Raw genomic sequence first — 17,014 nt, forward strand, 5'->3', positions numbered from 1 at the left:
CAGCTGGTGTCTTATGTCCAGTGCCTGAACTTCCCTTTCCCAAGCTTTGGATTTGGGTCATCCAGCAGCAGGTTTTGGCCCTCCAGAGCATGTTATGAAGCTTAGGTACTCCACTTTGTGTTAAACTGACTGATTGATCTGTTAAAATCTTTGTATTTGAAATGGTGCAAAATTCTGTTTTAATTTTTACATTTTTCACAGGTTCAAGGAGTACAGAAAAAACAGATTATATGGGTGTCATGAATTCATAAATTTTTACCTACTGCTAAAAATTGCCTCCCAGTAAAGCAGAAATCACAGATGCCGTCATGGCAGAATATGACTAGTTGAACACTTTTATTCCTCAAATATGGTGGGATTTCCTTTTATTTTCTCTGCTCTGAGACCAAAAAATTACTGAAGTAATCATTTAGCGTTAAATAGAAATGTGAAAGTCCTCGGGATGTACTAAAAACTAAGTAGTTCAGTGTTTACCTAAATGATGTTAAGCATGTTTGTACCTCTAAGGCAGGATTAATCAAGTTATGTATGAAGGTGGGTCTATTGAGCACGTCTTCTGCTCCTCCATTAAGCCCTATTTCTCACTCCACTGGTAAGAAGCACGCACCTTCAGCAGCCGCCAAGCACGTCACCATCTTTCTGCTCCCTCCGGTGCTGAAGAGCAGCCCCCATGCTGTGTGGCAGAGCCATGAGTCCCCCACGCCTCACCTCTCCCACTGTCCCCCCACTCCGGGGCTCTCCTCTTGGCATGCCCTACAGTGGCAAAGTGTAGCTGGGCAAACAACCAAAAAGGAAGAACATACCTCACTGAGGAGCTCTGCTTCACAGCTGGCTGGCATTCGCATAAGGGATGTTTCTGGGTTTAGTCAAGCAATGCTAAAATCCCTGCTGTTTCAGAGTAGGTACAGTAATTTTGCTCGGTGGGACCAAAGGCAAAATTCTGGCATAGCTGAGATGAAAATTCTGGGCACAGCTGAGGTATGCATTTTTAAACAAATATTTGTCAATAATTTAATATTGTGAATATATGTGTGAGTTCACACAGCCATTTTGGAAAGCTGGGTAACAGACTCTATAGCCTGTGATTTGTAGGAAATGATGAACTACTCAGTCAGCATAATGAATTACAAGCAGTTATTTATCAAAGCAACTGATAAGGAAGACAGTTCCTGACTCTAAGTATGTAAGCTAAAACAGCTCACATGAACCATTTGCCAAATTATTTTGAACAAGCAATTCTGCAAAACCTCTGCTCATTGGACTGTATGATGTGCATAATTTATTATGCTCTATATAATGACATATTCATAAATGTTGCAGTCTATTTTTTAATGCTAAACAGCTTTTCATGGATACAGGAAACAACTATTTTGTATGCAATTAGCATTCAGTACTAATGAACTTCTGACTCCTCATTTTACTATAGAAGACACCCAGTAGACAAACACCTTTCACCAGCGAGTGCTACTAACTTCACTTGCCCTCATACATCGTCATCCTTTCCTAAAGAAATTCATTCTTGCCTAGTATGGTGTTCTCCAGTAGTAGACTTGTTTTTTTCTAGAACAAAATTTATGAAAGTAAAAGATACCTCATAAACCTTTGACCAAGAACAATCTCTGCAGTGGCATTCTGGGAATTTATTTCTAGAAGTAATTTTAGAAGAAACAGGATGTATGAGCTTGAGTGTATTATTTGCAATGTTACAGAACTATGAGAAGTATGAAATCAAACCTCTACCCGCCGCCCCCCACAACAAACCCTTGGCACAAAAGAGACAATAACGTTAAAAATTAAGCACACAGGCAGGAAAAGTAAATCAGTTCTGAGTATTTTTGTAAAAATGCGTCAGCTATATTGCTGCCATCCTGGACGTTCTTTTGAGTGATCTAGGTTTCATCAGCACAGTATCCTGTGCAAGTACCAGCCTTAAAGAGCAACTTTGTTTAGGAGTTGCATGTACAAAGGGATTAAAAAGGTTCAAACAGCTAAGTAGGATAAATAAACCCAAGGCTTTCAGGGCTCCTCAACAGAGTGGCTGTCATCAACACCAACATCTTGAATATTGCAGGGCAAAGTAGAAGGTAGTATGTTTTATTATGTGCTCCACTCATTTTTTCTGCAATGAAAAAATATGCTCAGAATCGGGTCTCCAAGTGAGGGACAAGACAGAGTGACCTACCCTTGTCTGCTTCTGCTTAGCTTTAGCAGGCTTTGTCTCAGTTTTAACTTAAAAATTTACTCTTACAATATGCAAGGTATCCAAAACGACTGGGGCAGAAAAGGCAGAGAACCTTCTGCCAGCATCCATCTCTGGTTTTAAAACTTGACTGCTTTATAATATGATACCATCAGCACGCCTTGTCTAGCCTACAGTTTTAATACAAGCTAATTAGAGTAGGCTGGCAAGCACATTCAAAGAAACATAGTTTTATATGTTAAATAGGTTGAAGCCCAGGAGGCAAAAAATACTGTTTGGTAGACAGGAATGCAGTCAAATCATGGGAGAACATGGCTGGGAATCTGGCAAGCGAGCGTATGTTCCTAACCACCTACAATTTTCTTTCACAAGGTTTATTGTGCAATCACAAGGCTTTCCTTTTAGCGTTATTAGGAGAACTACTTGTAAATATTTACATGGCACAGACCTGTTCTGCAGACAAAGCGCCTGCAGGATGACATCAATTAGTAGCATCTGTCCTGGGAGACACTTCTTGTGCGCAAAGTTAGGATATGAGAAAAATGTTAGTTGTGGGCAAGGTCAAGTAGTAGGGCTGATTAAAATGGAGCCACACATTAAACAAGCAAAGCAGACCCAATCTCACAAGGAGGCCAGTGATTTGTTTGAGCTTCTGGGCAGCTCTAGGAATTTTATATGACAGACTGATGGTAAGTGGAAAATTTTCTCACAGTTACAAGCTCAGCGCTAACAAGAAGCATCTAGAATCAGGTTTCTGTGTCGTGTAAAACCAGCTCTGTTTTTTTTTTGCTGCTGCATTTTTGTCTGTAGCCTGAGCAAAAGCATCGCCCCTGTCAGCATTACTCTTTCTTCTACTATTGTACCATAGACTTCCAGATTTAATGTTGCACTGTTCAGTGACCTCCTTTCTCTTCAGGCAGTAGACTTTTTTAACTGTAATTTAACTCATACACTGGAGCATAATATTAAAGGGTAATTATTTCAGAAAGAGAAAGCAGGTATTTAAGTCACTCCAACTTAAAGACTGAAAAACTTTCACAGGAAGCAAACCGCAACATCTTATAGCCAACCGTAATAGTGTCATCAAATCACAATACTGGGCTTTTTTGTATTCAGTCGTTGCACGCAGATCCAATCCCCAAAGCTTGGCTTGCTGCTTGCCTTACTGATTTGATTTGAAATGGAGGTTTCCGGGGTTTGCAGGCTTTGTAGATCTACCAGGAGACACTGCACTACATAATATCAAACATATATGTAATATTACATATGCTTTTAAAAATATCACCACTCCAAATCCTGATTGATGTTCGACAAAAAGAATGTGAATGGCTAATATTAAATAATTGATTTGCATACAAAGGCCTGTTAAATATTTTATAATTCTTTATGGATGTCTTTGTAAAACCCACAGGAAGGTAACTTCACTGCCGGATGCACATAGCTGACTCATTTCTTTATCTTTTTATCCAGTTGCAGTCACAAGGGAAAATGTAATTGTTCTTATCAGGGTAACATTCTGTCAAGTTTCCTCTGAAGCCAAGAAAAGTATTTTATTGCACGTAAGATGCGTCTATAGAGCACCCTCTTGCATTAGGAATACAGCATTACAGCGTGGTGACCAGTAGGAACAGGATACTTGGTCTCCTTTGAATTCTAATTTTAAGTTGTCACACATCCCTTTACTCCGTCTGTCAGGAAGCACAGAAGAAAAAATATCTTAGCAGAAAGAAAAGTACAATGTCCAAAGGAACAGGGGGAAGGAGAAAGGACATACTGGCAAAAAGTGAACGGCTGAAGTCTTCCAGGGGTTTCTGCTAGGGTCTTGTGTATTGATTTAATAGAATAGTTGCATCACTCCATGAATGCTTGAACCTCAGCTCCGACTCAGCCAGGCCACAATGCTAGTTGTATTTCAACATGTAGCACAGAAGAGTTTTCATAGTAGTTATCAAAATAGAAGTGCCTGCTTTATATGACTGTACATACAAAAGCTTTGCAGTTTCAATTGACAGCTCACACTGTTAAATGATTTAACTTTTTCTTTTTAACTGGTTTCCAGATTCTTGCTGTCCTTCCTTTAGAAAGACAAATCACACCATTTCAGATTCATACCTCCAGGACAACCGCAGTAATATGCTTCCCCGAAGCTCCACAGGGCCACATGAGGTGTTTCTTTGTTTTCTTGGCAAAGTGGTTTTTCTCCTCTTTAGGTAATTTGTAGTAAATATTTCTTTTATAACAGCACACTGTCTCCTCCAAACCCATACTGGTCAATTTGGGATAACCTTTTCTTCAGCCTAGAGTGCATCAAGTTGCTTCTTAAGTGATCTCTTATCTCCTTGCTACTGTTCTAGGAACAGAAGGCTGCAGAGCAAGGATGTGCTTTGGTGCATGTTTCCCAAAGGACCTCACAGGGCTTTGTGCAATGCCCAGGCAAGCACTAATAAGCACAGATTTTTTAAATTTTTTTTAAGTTTTTTTTTTTTTTTTAAAAACAAAACGTGGAGCCATTCCCACATGACTCCTTCCTTTAAGTTTAGGGAAAAAAAGGCTTTCTCTGAAAACTTACATTCATTGTATAGCCTGAGCATAAATGAGAAAATGTGTTTTTAAAATTAAAGGAAGCCTAAATTAGTAAATTTAAAAAATAAACTTAATATTTTTATGTGTTCTCCAGTTGAAAATTCAACAGATTTAAGGAGACTAATCCTCAGTGGCAGTTTCCTGTTCACAAGAGTCATCCCTTCCTTCCTTAATGTCTTCATCATATTGCTTCCAGTTTCTGCCACTCCTGGGTGAATGTGCCTACTACTACATCACCCTCTCTTAGATCTAACTCCGTCTTGTTAACAGAGTGCTGCAGACTACAGTCCCCCCCAGAAAAAATCTTTTAGCTGGATCAGTGACAGCAGTTCTGAGAGTTCATTCAGACCCTTTTGATTGGTGACTCCTGCTAGGGCTGGACCCTCCACTGCAGTAGGCAAAAAAAAAAAAACCCAAAACACCACAAACAAAACCCTCCACATTTTTCTTTAGCTGACCATCCATTTATATTCTAACCACAGCAGCAAAGCAACAAGGAGTATGATTTTAAAAAAACGCAAACACCAGGCTAATGGTAGTGGAAAAAATGGCAGAAATTGTTTTGATGGCACGTGCAGTCAATAGGTATTCTCCAGTTCTTCAGAAGAACTGGGAACCATTGCAACAGTGAGGGTTGTGTCCTGAAGACATGCAGATAAAAAACAATTTTGCCTTTGGTTCCTCTTCAGTATGCAGGAGCCTTGATTCAACAAAAGATTTCAAGTTCTTCAATGCAAAATTACTTAATGCATAAATGTTTCCTGAGTGTTGATTCAATTCTATAGTTAAAATGAAATATGAATGACCTTGTTAGATCAGTATCTAGAAAGTACAGATATTCAACAACTCAGTGTCAAGTCCTTAATGCCTAGAAAATTCAGTCCCACACTTTTCAATTTCATGAAACTTTAATATATGAAAATAGTATTGTTTATTTGTCAAAGTTCACAAAAAATAAACTGCATTCACTTTTTCTTTACAAACAAAGCAACAAAAACAATTATAATTTATATAATTTTTTTATAACAAGAGAGGGATTAGCATTCTTAAATTAATTTTAATTTGGTGGTTTGCAAGTACTTGGCAATAAAGTTTGATTTTCATCCTAGTTTTTCTTTTACAGCAGTGATAAATAAAGCTTTTTCATATATGTTATAACAGGCTTGTCCTTCACAGCAGATCCATTGTCCAATTCACAGAAAAGTGAGTCTTATATCTAGCAACACATAACTAAGCAACACTTAACTGAAGACCACTCAGCACATTCGGTTCCCAAAGCACAGTGACATAAATGATTAACTTCCACAGACACACGGAATGCTGTAAGGTGTTCTGAGGCAAAAGACCTTTAATGCACAGAAGTCAGCTTCAGCTGTGCAAAAGCCTTCTGCTTCTGTAAAACAAAGATGGGTATTTCATACTTTCCCGAGACTTTTCTTAATGAAATACCCCACTAACTTCTGCGGCCTCTCCTGATACTCCGCCAGAACATCATGCGAGCTACTAATCTGATCCCCTTCAAGCCGATTCAGAAGAGTGACACACACTACGGCGGCTAGAAATTAAAAGACAGCATTAGTTAGGAATGACATTCCGGCGCTTCTACAGTCCAAAAGCATCAACATTTGAACGAACAGCTAGAAGATTAGAAGTATGAGAGAAAACACACCCCAAGAAAAGGGCGCACAGTACCATTAGATGCTAAGGGACTAGCATGCTGTGGATGATACAAAAAAAAGTTCCAAATAGTTTAAGACAACTGATCACTGCATTAATAAAGTAAGAGCTGTCAGGCAGCTGCAGATACTTATATGATGATTCTTACGTTTTTCTGAATAGGAACTGTATTTCACAAGTATCCAGGACTTGACCAGTAGGAAGTGATCAGAGACGCTGTTCTAGCAGATGTAGATACAGCCCTCTGCTCTATCTACCTTACCCCCAGCTCAAATCCTTGTGCTGTAAGTGCCGTCCCTCGGGAACCAGCAGATGAACTGCTTCAACATTCATGGATGGGGAGCACCGCAAGTACACGAGGATCTATCTCATGGATCATCTCAGGCTCATCTGCTGCCTTTTGGTAATCAGAGGTAAAATCCCTCCTCTCACTCAAGCTGAGGTCTACCTTCACCCTTCTGTATCTGGGGTTTCCACTAAGAACAATTTCCAGAGCACAAGCAGTAACACACATTACAGACCTACAAAGTAGAGACAGCAAAGAGGAACGGGGTCGCTAATAGCTCAGTGGTTGCATGGGTTGGGCTTTTAACCACTCTCAAGCCAGTGAGAACTGAGGATGTTTGATCCAGCTGATGGCCTTTTTGCTTGTTTTCCTTCATTTTGTCCTCCTTGAGTTTAAGGAAGTTTGAGAAATATCAGTGTTCTAAATTGGCAAATTCCTTGCCAAGGAAAGTGAGAGACTACAGTTAACATGGTAAGTAGAAAGGCACTATTTTACATTATTTGTAATTGCGCTTTCCCCCCCCCCCAATCTTTACTGAAATCTAGTTAGCTTGTGTAAAAAAATTAAAAACTCATTTTATGATTAGGAATGGTTTATTCACGATGCTACTAAAAATCTTCAGCTGTTTAAGAATTAAGGCCGTAAGTCTACACAAAATACTTCTATTTTCAATTTGATGTGAAAGTAATCACCTGATTGCTTAAGTTAACCAGTTGCTTCCTGTAAATTTCAAAAAAATAACTAAGAAAATTAGTGCTGTAGGGTAATTAGGTATTTTAATGATTTATGTGCTTGCCGTGGGCTGGAATAGCAAATGACAGAACTCAACCATACAAGAGTTATGTAAGAAAGTTTGTGTAAGTTGGGAATACATGTGACAAATTAAACAATCAGAGCAACAAAACTGTAACCAGAACTCGTTTTTTTATATGCAGAAGGTTTGTTAACACCTCATTTGCAGTTTTTACTGCAAATCCCCCGCAATGCAGGAAATTTCCTATAGCTTGAATAAAGTGATTTTAAGTTAGTTTACCTTTGATACCGCTGAAATTACACATTGCAGCAAATACAGAAGATTCCATCTCTATGTTCCTGATGCCAGAATCATAAGCTTCCTTCAAATACTGCATTTTCTCTTCTTCACTATACAAGCAGATTGCACCATCCAACCTGCCCTGTCCTACAAAGTAATTTTGTAAAATGTTCAGTGTGGTGAAGTCATAGAACAAATTCAGTTTCTAAAACACCCAATTATTGCAGTTTCCCCGATACAGTGTCCAGCTTTTACTACTACTCTTTATTTTCATGCGCAAGACAAACACGACAAAGTGATTCATAGCTATTTCTAGAACTTCTACATAGTACTTGTATTTTTTATAACATGAGTCATGGTAATCTAATTGGTCTTCTCCAGCTTCAATTCTCAAATTTGTAAACAGGAAACTATAAGCAGTAGTTTCCCACATGTGCGGCATGCATGAAAATTCAGCAACAAACTTTAAGCTGTATGGAAGCGCTGCATTTTTTCTATGTTTAATCATTGTCTGGAAAAACTGCCAGGCTTGGAAATGCTTTCCCTGATGCTACCTTAAAAGCATGAACATTTTATTACTTCCAGACTCTCTAAGGTAAGGGATGAAGAGTCTCTTAAGCTAACTAGCTAATACTATTATAATTTTTTTGACAAAATTATTCAAATTATTCAAGAGTAACACCTACAGATAGAAGAGAAGTAGGTTATGTACAGTAAAGTTACATTGCACGGTGTTTTACTCAGTATCTTTTTGTTTTCAGGAGACGTACTCCTAAATTAATGCCCTTGAGCTTGTTCTCAAGTTTTTGCTGTATGAGTTGAAAACATTACTGACACTTTTTTTTAGCGTAGCTTACACCTGTGATTGGCATCTGAGGAGATACACAAACTGACAGTGCCTGCTTCTGAGGAAGCTTGAGCACTGTTATGGAGACCACGTGCTCCCCGCTGCATTGCACCCTTCGTCACCTGTTCAGTAACAGCTAGAGGAAGTCCTATCAGGTGCCATCTACACCCTGTTCTCACAAGATTTGGAAGATGTTTGTGAACAGATGCGGGAGATCAGAAAAGCACCTGAACATCTGTATGTTTATCCAAAGTAAGCCTTGGAGGTTTGCCCCTCCTATGTAACAGCATTGACAAGACTCAGCAAAATACTATCTTCCGTTGTCCGATCACCACTTCTGCTCAAAGTGCACATGGGAAACCAGTTCCAACACTTCTTTTAGAAAAGCTTTACTTCAGATACTTAACCAGTGCAAAAAAACCCAAGCCCAAACCAGCCACAAGTAATTCTCACTCCACTAATCCTCTAGGATGCCTCAGTAAATCACAGAAATTTTGTGACAAACATACCTAACTGATCAGTACATGAAAAGTGTATAGTAGACCATATGTATTTCAGAGGACCTATTAGAGCTGGGGAAGATAAACCTCCACAAAATTAAAAGTTCAATACAGCAAACTGCTAAGCACAGTGCTTGATTATATGTGTATGAAAAATAGGTTAGTTGTGATTGACAAGACAACTCAACGTAGGGAATGCATTGTGTTCAGTGAACTGGAATCTTAATGTTAAAATACTATTCAGTATTTATCTACTGCCGCTTACCAATACACTTTTGTTAGTCTGTTGCGAGCCTTACCTTCGTAGAAATCCAAAGTGCACATAGTGTTTCCAATGACTGTATTGAACTGACCCATTTCTTTACTGCACTGCATCAGTTCCTTAGCTAGCTCTTCATCTAGGTTTGTACTGCGAACTACAGTCTTTCCCAGAATAACCTGTTCCAACTGAGGTTTGAAGGTGGCATCTACAGACTGCCTGGTTATAACCACCGAGCCTGGCTCCAGACCTGCAGTAAAAAGGAATAGACAGAGCTTCACAATGCAGCTAATGCTTTGTTTCCGCACACATAAAACATACATCTTGACCCAATCCTGCTTCTTTTAAAGGTGGCAATTTTGCCCCTGCATTCACCAAAAGAATTCTTTTGTGCATGCCTAGCCGCTGCAGTTTATTATTACAGATAATTTCTGAAAGGATGAAATTCTTCCTTTTTCACTATATATTCTTTCTTATCTTGTACTTTTCATACAGGACAGGAACGTCCTTCTCCTCACATTGTCAGATCTCTTAAGTGCATTTTCTCTATCCAGAGGTAGATATTGCCTTTTCTTTAAAAATTACAGAAGCAAAATGATTCATCTCTTGCAGAAAACTGTTCTGACCGTCAGTCACTTACTTGAGAGTATAAGTACAAGAGAGATGCGTTACTCTCCTAGAAAGATGCTTTGGTCTGAAGAAAAAAAGAAATCAAGAGGGGAAATACCTATTCCACCAGAGGTGCCAATGCGAATAATGGTTATGTTGGAACACTTGGCATGATACAGCAGTTTGATCAGCTCGTGCAACATGATTGAAATAGAAGGAATGCCCATACCGTGCTGAAATGAAAGCAGAAATTCATACTCTACACTCACATAGACAATGCAAAATATATACAGAAGAAAGAGCTGGAAGATCTCTCCTTCCTGGTGTTTTTTTCCAAATGTCACCTAACTCACTCCCACAAAAACCCTAACCTATGGGCCTACTGAAAGGCCTCGCAGGTAACAAAAAGACTCTCACTGGCTTTGGTAGACATATTATACTTCACCCATAGTCTCAAAATTATGAATTATAAAATATTTACATTCTCAAAAGTATAAGCAGTATCCTTTCCTCATAGTTGACACATGCACTTCATCACAGAACTCTTCTTCAACACAAGGAAAACCCCACTCTGATTTTTTACCAACCTGAAGTGCCAGCAAATAGTTAAGCTAATTTTTTTCAAAACAGAGACATTGCAGTTTAGTCACAAAGTTCAGCAAACATAATCCCACCTTAACTTGCATGGTAATGCAATAATTACAACTCCAAAGAAAGGGTACAGAATGATACTACAGTTATGCAATTGCAAAAGTATGAAATTGTATATACAAATTAAAGGTATAAAGTTTTAAAACAGAACAAGAGTTGGTAGCACAAGTCCCACAGAATGCTACTCTTAAGCTACGTTAGCACACGTGACAATGCCACTGCAGATTCTTAGTGCTGGATGTGACCCAGCCATTTTTTCCAATACCCCACATGCATGGAGTGATCTTTTTTCTCCTGTTATTCAGGATACAAAACATGGATGAGGCAACAGTAAGTCTGCTCAAAAAATTTATAAGGCCATTCCTGCAACACCTCAGTGGTACACTGAGGAAAAAGGAGGCAAGAAAGGAATGAAGGTGTCAGAGATTTGCCTTGTTAGAAGAAAGGGCTAAAAAGGAATTAGCTGACTGCACTATTTTGAGCATGGCTGACACAACTCAAAAAACCTGACTCGGTCTATTAAGTGTTTAGCAGAAACGTTCACCCATATTTTCTACTTTGAACAGCATCGTTGAACTGTGCCCCGTATCTGGTTAAGTGAGGTACTTACACTGACTGACAAAACAGGTCCCACTTTGTACATTGTGTAACGGTCCGTTCCCGCGCAGATGTTAGGATAGTCACAACCAGGGCTCCCAAGCCCCAGTTCTTCAGCTATGTAGGCGATAAAAGCTTTCATCCGTGAAGGACTTCCTCCAACACACACAAACTGGGGTGAACAGTATTCAACAAATCAATTGCATGCTTTGGTGTATCAAAGAACATGCAAAGATCAACATGAGAATGCAAACACCTTCAGTTAAGACAAAGCTATTCCCAGATGTGGTTCTTCTCATAATCATTCTAAAAGGCCAGGAAGAAAAAAACCAATCCTTCCCTATAGCACTCAAATGTCTTCATCCTGTTTAAACTAGTACAAGACAGATAGTGGCTTAAAGGCCCCCCAAAAGGAAGTTCTACCTGAACAGAGACCACAGGATTTGCCTTTTTATTGGATGAAAAGAGGCGGTCAGAAACAAATATCCCAAATTTGCCCGATATTGAAAGTGAAAAGAACCCACAAAATCTTATCCCCTTTCCATTCACTCCTCAACTGGTGGTATGCTGACACATTTAGTCTTATTTTGAAGACAGCTACACTTCCACCTTCTGCAGAAAAGCTTGCTGAACAAAAGGAGGCGTCTTACCTTTACATCTCCAAACAACGCTGGAAAATCATGGGTACCAGTCCCAAGAGCAAAATGGTACAGGATGTCTTCTTTCATTTTCTCCAGGTGAGGGTTGCAAAGATGGACAAAATTCTCTCTGCCGGGACAGCAGCATTGTGAAACATACAGAGTATATACAAACCCCAGCATTGAACAGATGCTGATTTTGCAAAGTCAAGCAGGCAAAGTTGGGAAATGCCACACCTAAAAATGTCTGCCCTACCTTATTTTGGTTCCTCATGCATTACATTAAGGAAGTAAGTCCTTAATTTCACCACCACCTTACGTCTCATATTAAATCACATACAATATTTAACATTCCATCCATTGCAGAAGATGAAATTGCTGAAGAAAAGCCCAGATGGTAGGATGCACTAGCAACAGCGCAACCTTTACCTTAAACAATATTAAAGCTGTGAACCAGGGTGGGTCTTTATGGTGAGCAGAACAATGGGAGCAGGACCAGGGAATATTCATCAGACCACCTCACTACATGGACAATCTACAGCAAAGCTGAAAAGCAAACTTGACCTCTGTGTTGTGACTGACCCTCCGAGCCACCTGAGAGGGGTGGGAAGATCCAGGCTTTACAGACAGAGGATTTCTGGCAATTTGGCTCACTGTAACTTTGTGTCACCCAGCCAGCAGGAAAAAACTCTACGACATGAGACTGGTAACAAGAGTACAGAGGATCTGAAATAGGAAAGCGGCAAAAATCATAGAAGAGAAAAAAAAAAAGAATAAAGGCAAGAAAAAGGGAAGGAGAGGAAGAGGAAAAAAGAATAGACTTCCTCTTAAGTTGCTTCCTGTAAGGAAGCGATCCAGCTTAAAAAAAAAACCCAAACCAAACACTTTCTGAAGAAACAGGAAATGGCAAGGCAAGGAGGAAAAACTGAACTACTTTGCATGTGGGATCACCTTCATGGAAAATTTGGTAGTGGACTAACTAAGCAAGCTGAATGATTCATAAAATGTCTGCCTTCTGCGCTCGATGTTTTAAGTGCCATTGAAACAGGTAGGAAAGACTAGTCAATAATCACAAGCTTAAGCAAAATACTGGCCAATACTTCAAAGTAGTTTTTGAGAGATGAAATCAAGCAACAAATACCTTCCAGACACAAGAAGATGACTTAACAGCTTAATGAAGGCTCACTGCAGTCACAGCATGGCTCAGCAAATTCAAAATGCTTTGTCAGAGGAGACAAGAGAGTTTGCCTGCAGCTTACACAAGAAATTGTCAAGACTTTGCAGGAACAACTCTAAAGCCTAAACATAGGCATTTAGCACAACTTTAGATGTTTTACTTGTCTGTCTTCTAATGGCTAACCAGAAAGGCAGTGCTTTTCTGTAGGTCCCATGTCTTATATGTCAGTCCTGTGCAGGATGTACTGGTTACTTTAGGAAGCCTAGAGTGGCCTAGGTGCCCATACTGAGGTCACTGAACTATTCCTCAGAAAGCAAAGAAAACAGTTACAACCCCAATATTCTGAGCATAACAATTGTTTCTGTTCTCGAAATTCTCTCTCCAGTGTCACCAACTACCCAGCAGCAGCTGTGCAACCAGAGAAAGAGGTATCACCCTAATCCACCCCAGTTGTCCCTGCTCACCACAGACTACCACCTTCAGCAATTGAAAAAGCAGCCCAGCAAAGCAGGTGGTTCCTTCACCCCCTCGGTGGTAATTCCCTTCCATCTCCCACGTGCCCCATTTGCCTCTCTTCATATAAATCCCGCCCGAGGGAGAACCAAAGGCTTTGGCTGCCTTTGTTCTTCCCTCTGAGAGACCCGTTTGACTCCGGCAGAAATAAAGAGCAGGTTTATGGCTCTTCGGAAAGGCGCAGACAGCCCTGCAGTTTGCCAGCTCACTTGAGCAGAATTCCCTGGCTGCCTCCTCTGAATTAGTCCTGTTTGGTTTTGTGGGAGTCTATGCATACCTAATGGGTCACTCGCTAATGCAGATCAAATTTGATGTTTACTGGAATGGCTTTTATGTACAAATAGGATATGATCTGAATTCACTTTACAATTTGTTCTCAGGCAAGCAAAAAGTACTTCCTTCTTTATGAGAATGCCAGCAATAAAAGCTTCTCTCCAGGAAATAAAGTGCGGAAAGGTGAGGCCTCTATTAAAAGCACAGGGAAATTCATGCAGTATGTGCCACCACCACTGTCCTCACGCCTGGCCTAAATACAGCTTCCTTCCTCAGCAGCGACCATCCTTCACCTTTTTCATCTCCTACCCTACCAAGCAACGCTCGTCAACCCACCGCCTCGCTGCAGCCAGGGGCTGTTACTAACTTGTACTGGTTATCTGCCCATCCAGACCTAATTGCAGACTTGGACCCTGGGGTAAAATAGGCAGTAAAAGTAACCATATTACTATGTGTACACAGGACCAATGCCATGGGTTTACAGTAGAGGCAAAGTTTGCCTGATAAAAATCTTTGGCCTGTAACTCTAAGGAGCAGACAATTTATTCCCCTCACACTGTTATAAAGCACCTACAGCTTCTGGGGGTTTAAATAAAACACAAATATCTGAGGACTAAACATGCATGTAGAGTTTTACTACAGGAAGCTTAGAGTAAGGATTACAGAAACAGATTTAAATATTTGTTCAAACTCATGAAGCAGGTAGGTCTGGCCATACACAGCAACCAAAGTCAACATTGCCACAGCTCACTGGATTTAAAATTAAAAAGAAAAAAGCATCACCTATGCTTGGGAAAATTCACTGTAGTGAGGAATGAAAATGGCTAGCCAGGAAAGCCCTCTGCATAGGTCTGGTTAAAGCAGATAAAGACTCCATTTGTCAAAAGAGCTTTTACTAGATACTTGATGTTATAATCAACATTTGTATCATAAATTTTACCTTAAACTAAATGAGTGTGTTATGAGTTTGGGAAAGAAGGCAAATGGGAACTTGGAAAGGATAATTGATTTCTAAATCTTACTTTGACGTCTGTTCCGCATCAGTTTTCTTCTCGTTTGAGGCACCGGGAGCCATGTATGCTTATACCTAGAATTACATTAAAAAAATCAGATAGAAGTGCATCAGAATAGTCCCAGCTATAAAGCTAGCATCATTAGCAGTGGTGGAAATGAAAATAATGCAGCCACGCTACAGCTTTTACACCTATAGCAAAATGAGCATCTCCGATTTTTTTTTATGGACAAGCATCACCACTTCCAAGCCACCGAAGCCCAAACTAACCCCTTGCTGAGGTAAGCCCCATCTCACCACGACTTCTGTTCTCCAGTATAAGCAACAGCTGGCTCGCGGGCCAGAGCGCGGCGAGTCTCATAGCAAACTCACTAACCCGCTTTCTTCTGCACCTCCCGCAGCGGCAGTGTCTGCTCAACTCGCTTTAGCCCCCTTTCACCTCCAGCTCCAGAAGGTCTCCGAAGCTCCTCTCTAACGTCACACGCCTGAAACCTGAGTCCAGGAAGCATCTTACTCACTCCATCCTCTTCATTAAACTCCTCCTACCGACCTAAGGGCGAGGAAGACTAAACCAAACATGACTCCAAAAAGTCACAGCCGCACTAGGTTACCATCTCTCTTGAGTATCTTTTTTTCCTGATCCATTACCCTAGCCTGTACCAAAAACATTCTGCTTTTTGCATTTGCCTTTACATTCAAAAAGGCAAACGTATCACTTTGGTGCTGATAAAATGACAGAATTCTAAACACAGAATGATTCATTTGTTATTATTTCAGAAGTGACTAAGGCTACGTGACAAAGTTGATACTTTCTTGGAAATGCCCTTACCGGAAGTACTGAATCACAACGTTTTGCTCTACCCGCTCTTACGAAGAGCCTGGCAGCGCAGAGAGTATAGTAGAGACAGGATTGTAATCCTTAAAAGCCCCAGGATTACACTGCAGGGAAATAGGAAGAAACCAGTCTTGCAATAGAATTACATAACATGGGAATTTTGAAAGAACCAAAGAACCCAAGGAAATAAACCTGAAGTCTGCCCGTTAAAAGCCACTGAATAATGGAGATGCATTAAAATTTACAAAGACGATTAGTTTTCTTCATTTAAAATATGCATCTTTACTAAATAGACCTAAGCGTCACATGAACGAGATGTACTGAACATCTGCTAGAATCTATGCTCACGGAGGTGAAGTATAAAAGTTGCATTTAGATTCAGTCCCACGTCCTCATGGCCGGATGACTGGAGCCGGTTACCACAGGGTATCACTGTTATACCACATGCATTACGGGAAAAAGGTGTAATTTTTTCCAGGAGAACTACAGTGCTGCAAGTCCTCGTAACAAGGAGTTACAAGATAAGAAGAAACAACAGCAAAGTGATTTTTATGTACCTAGATGATAAATGGCCGCAAACAAACCGAGAATATTCATTCACCTGCCGTTCACAGTAGTAAGCAACCACCTGATTTCTAACAGTTCTGTGACTCCCTAAGTAAGGATGTACTTCAAAAAAAAGGAGAACAAAGTTCTGACAGTCCAAAGGTCCAGAGAACCCCCTCCAACTGTGCCCAGTAGGAGATGCCTTGGCAGAAATGGAAGGAAGGAGCAAGCATAAAGCACTTTTCCCATGGCAGCCCCTTCCGGCAGTCGGGTAGCAGCTGACAGGCAGTCAATTAACCTCAAGCTGCAGAACTCTCACGTTGCCTGAACAAACACGAATTGTCACAGCCACCTCCAGAGTTTCAGCAGCCTTCCTCAGCCAAAGTTAAAACCGATGTTCAAGAACAACGCGCTCACGGCAGGGCTCGGCGCAGGAATCATAGAATCGTTTAGGTTAGAAAAGACCTTTAAGACGATCAAGTCCAACCGATGGAATCATCGAAAGAAAGGGCACGGCCCACTCCAACGCCAGTGTAAATCCTCTGACCCGTGTTTTAAACCCACGCAGAAGCCATTATCGCTACTCTCTCTCTTGGATTTTTACCCCCCCCCCTTTTTTTAAAGGAAAGCCTCAATTAACAGTATCTTTAAGGAAAAGCTCCGGTTTGGCGTTGATCCATCCCCAGAAAAACCGAAGTCACCGAAGCAAAATCGGTTCCTGCTCCGTGCCTTCCCCCCGCAGCCCGTGCAGTCGCACCCGCTGCCGCCGCACGCCCCC

The 17,014-nt window shown here is 40.5% G+C and overlaps 1 protein-coding gene across 2 annotated transcripts; it reads right to left on the minus strand.

The window, feature by feature from the left end:
• Positions 1-1,707: 1,707 nt before the first annotated feature.
• On the minus strand, positions 1,708-14,932 carry UPP1 (uridine phosphorylase 1). 2 transcript variants are annotated; one of them, XM_035894146.1, is made up of 7 exons: positions 14,866-14,932; positions 11,893-12,010; positions 11,256-11,414; positions 10,113-10,227; positions 9,426-9,635; positions 7,780-7,926; positions 1,708-2,119 (listed from the first exon to the last, which is right to left on the minus strand). In XM_035894146.1, the coding sequence occupies exons 1-7, from the start codon at positions 14,916-14,918 to the stop codon at positions 1,989-1,991; spliced, it is 933 nt and encodes a 310-aa protein (XP_035750039.1). In that variant the 5' UTR covers positions 14,919-14,932; the 3' UTR covers positions 1,708-1,988. The 2 variants fall into 2 exon arrangements, with proteins under 2 accessions (XP_035750039.1, XP_009637044.1); XM_009638749.2 differs by lacking the exon at positions 1,708-2,119 and adding an exon at positions 5,823-6,338.
• Positions 14,933-17,014: the final 2,082 nt, after the last annotated feature.

This window comes from Egretta garzetta, unplaced genomic scaffold (assembly GCF_000687185.1).
Source record: "Egretta garzetta isolate BGI_Z169 unplaced genomic scaffold, ASM68718v1 scaffold264, whole genome shotgun sequence".
In the NCBI taxonomy this organism is placed as follows: Eukaryota; Metazoa; Chordata; class Aves; order Pelecaniformes; family Ardeidae; genus Egretta; species Egretta garzetta.

Bases quoted from the DNA above. Each gene is read 5' to 3' on its own strand.
- UPP1 (XM_009638749.2), bottom strand. From the start codon at position 14,918: ATGGCTCCCGGTGCCTCAAACGAGAAGAAAACTGATGCGGAACAGACG. The intron at 7,927-9,425 runs GTAAGGCTCGCA...ATTACTTTGTAG, and splicing joins CACTTTGGATTTCTACGAAG to GACAGGGCAGGTTGGATGGT. The intron at 6,339-7,779 runs GTAAACTAACTT...TTTAATTTCTAG, and splicing joins TAATTTCAGCGGTATCAAAG to CCGCCGTAGTGTGTGTCACT.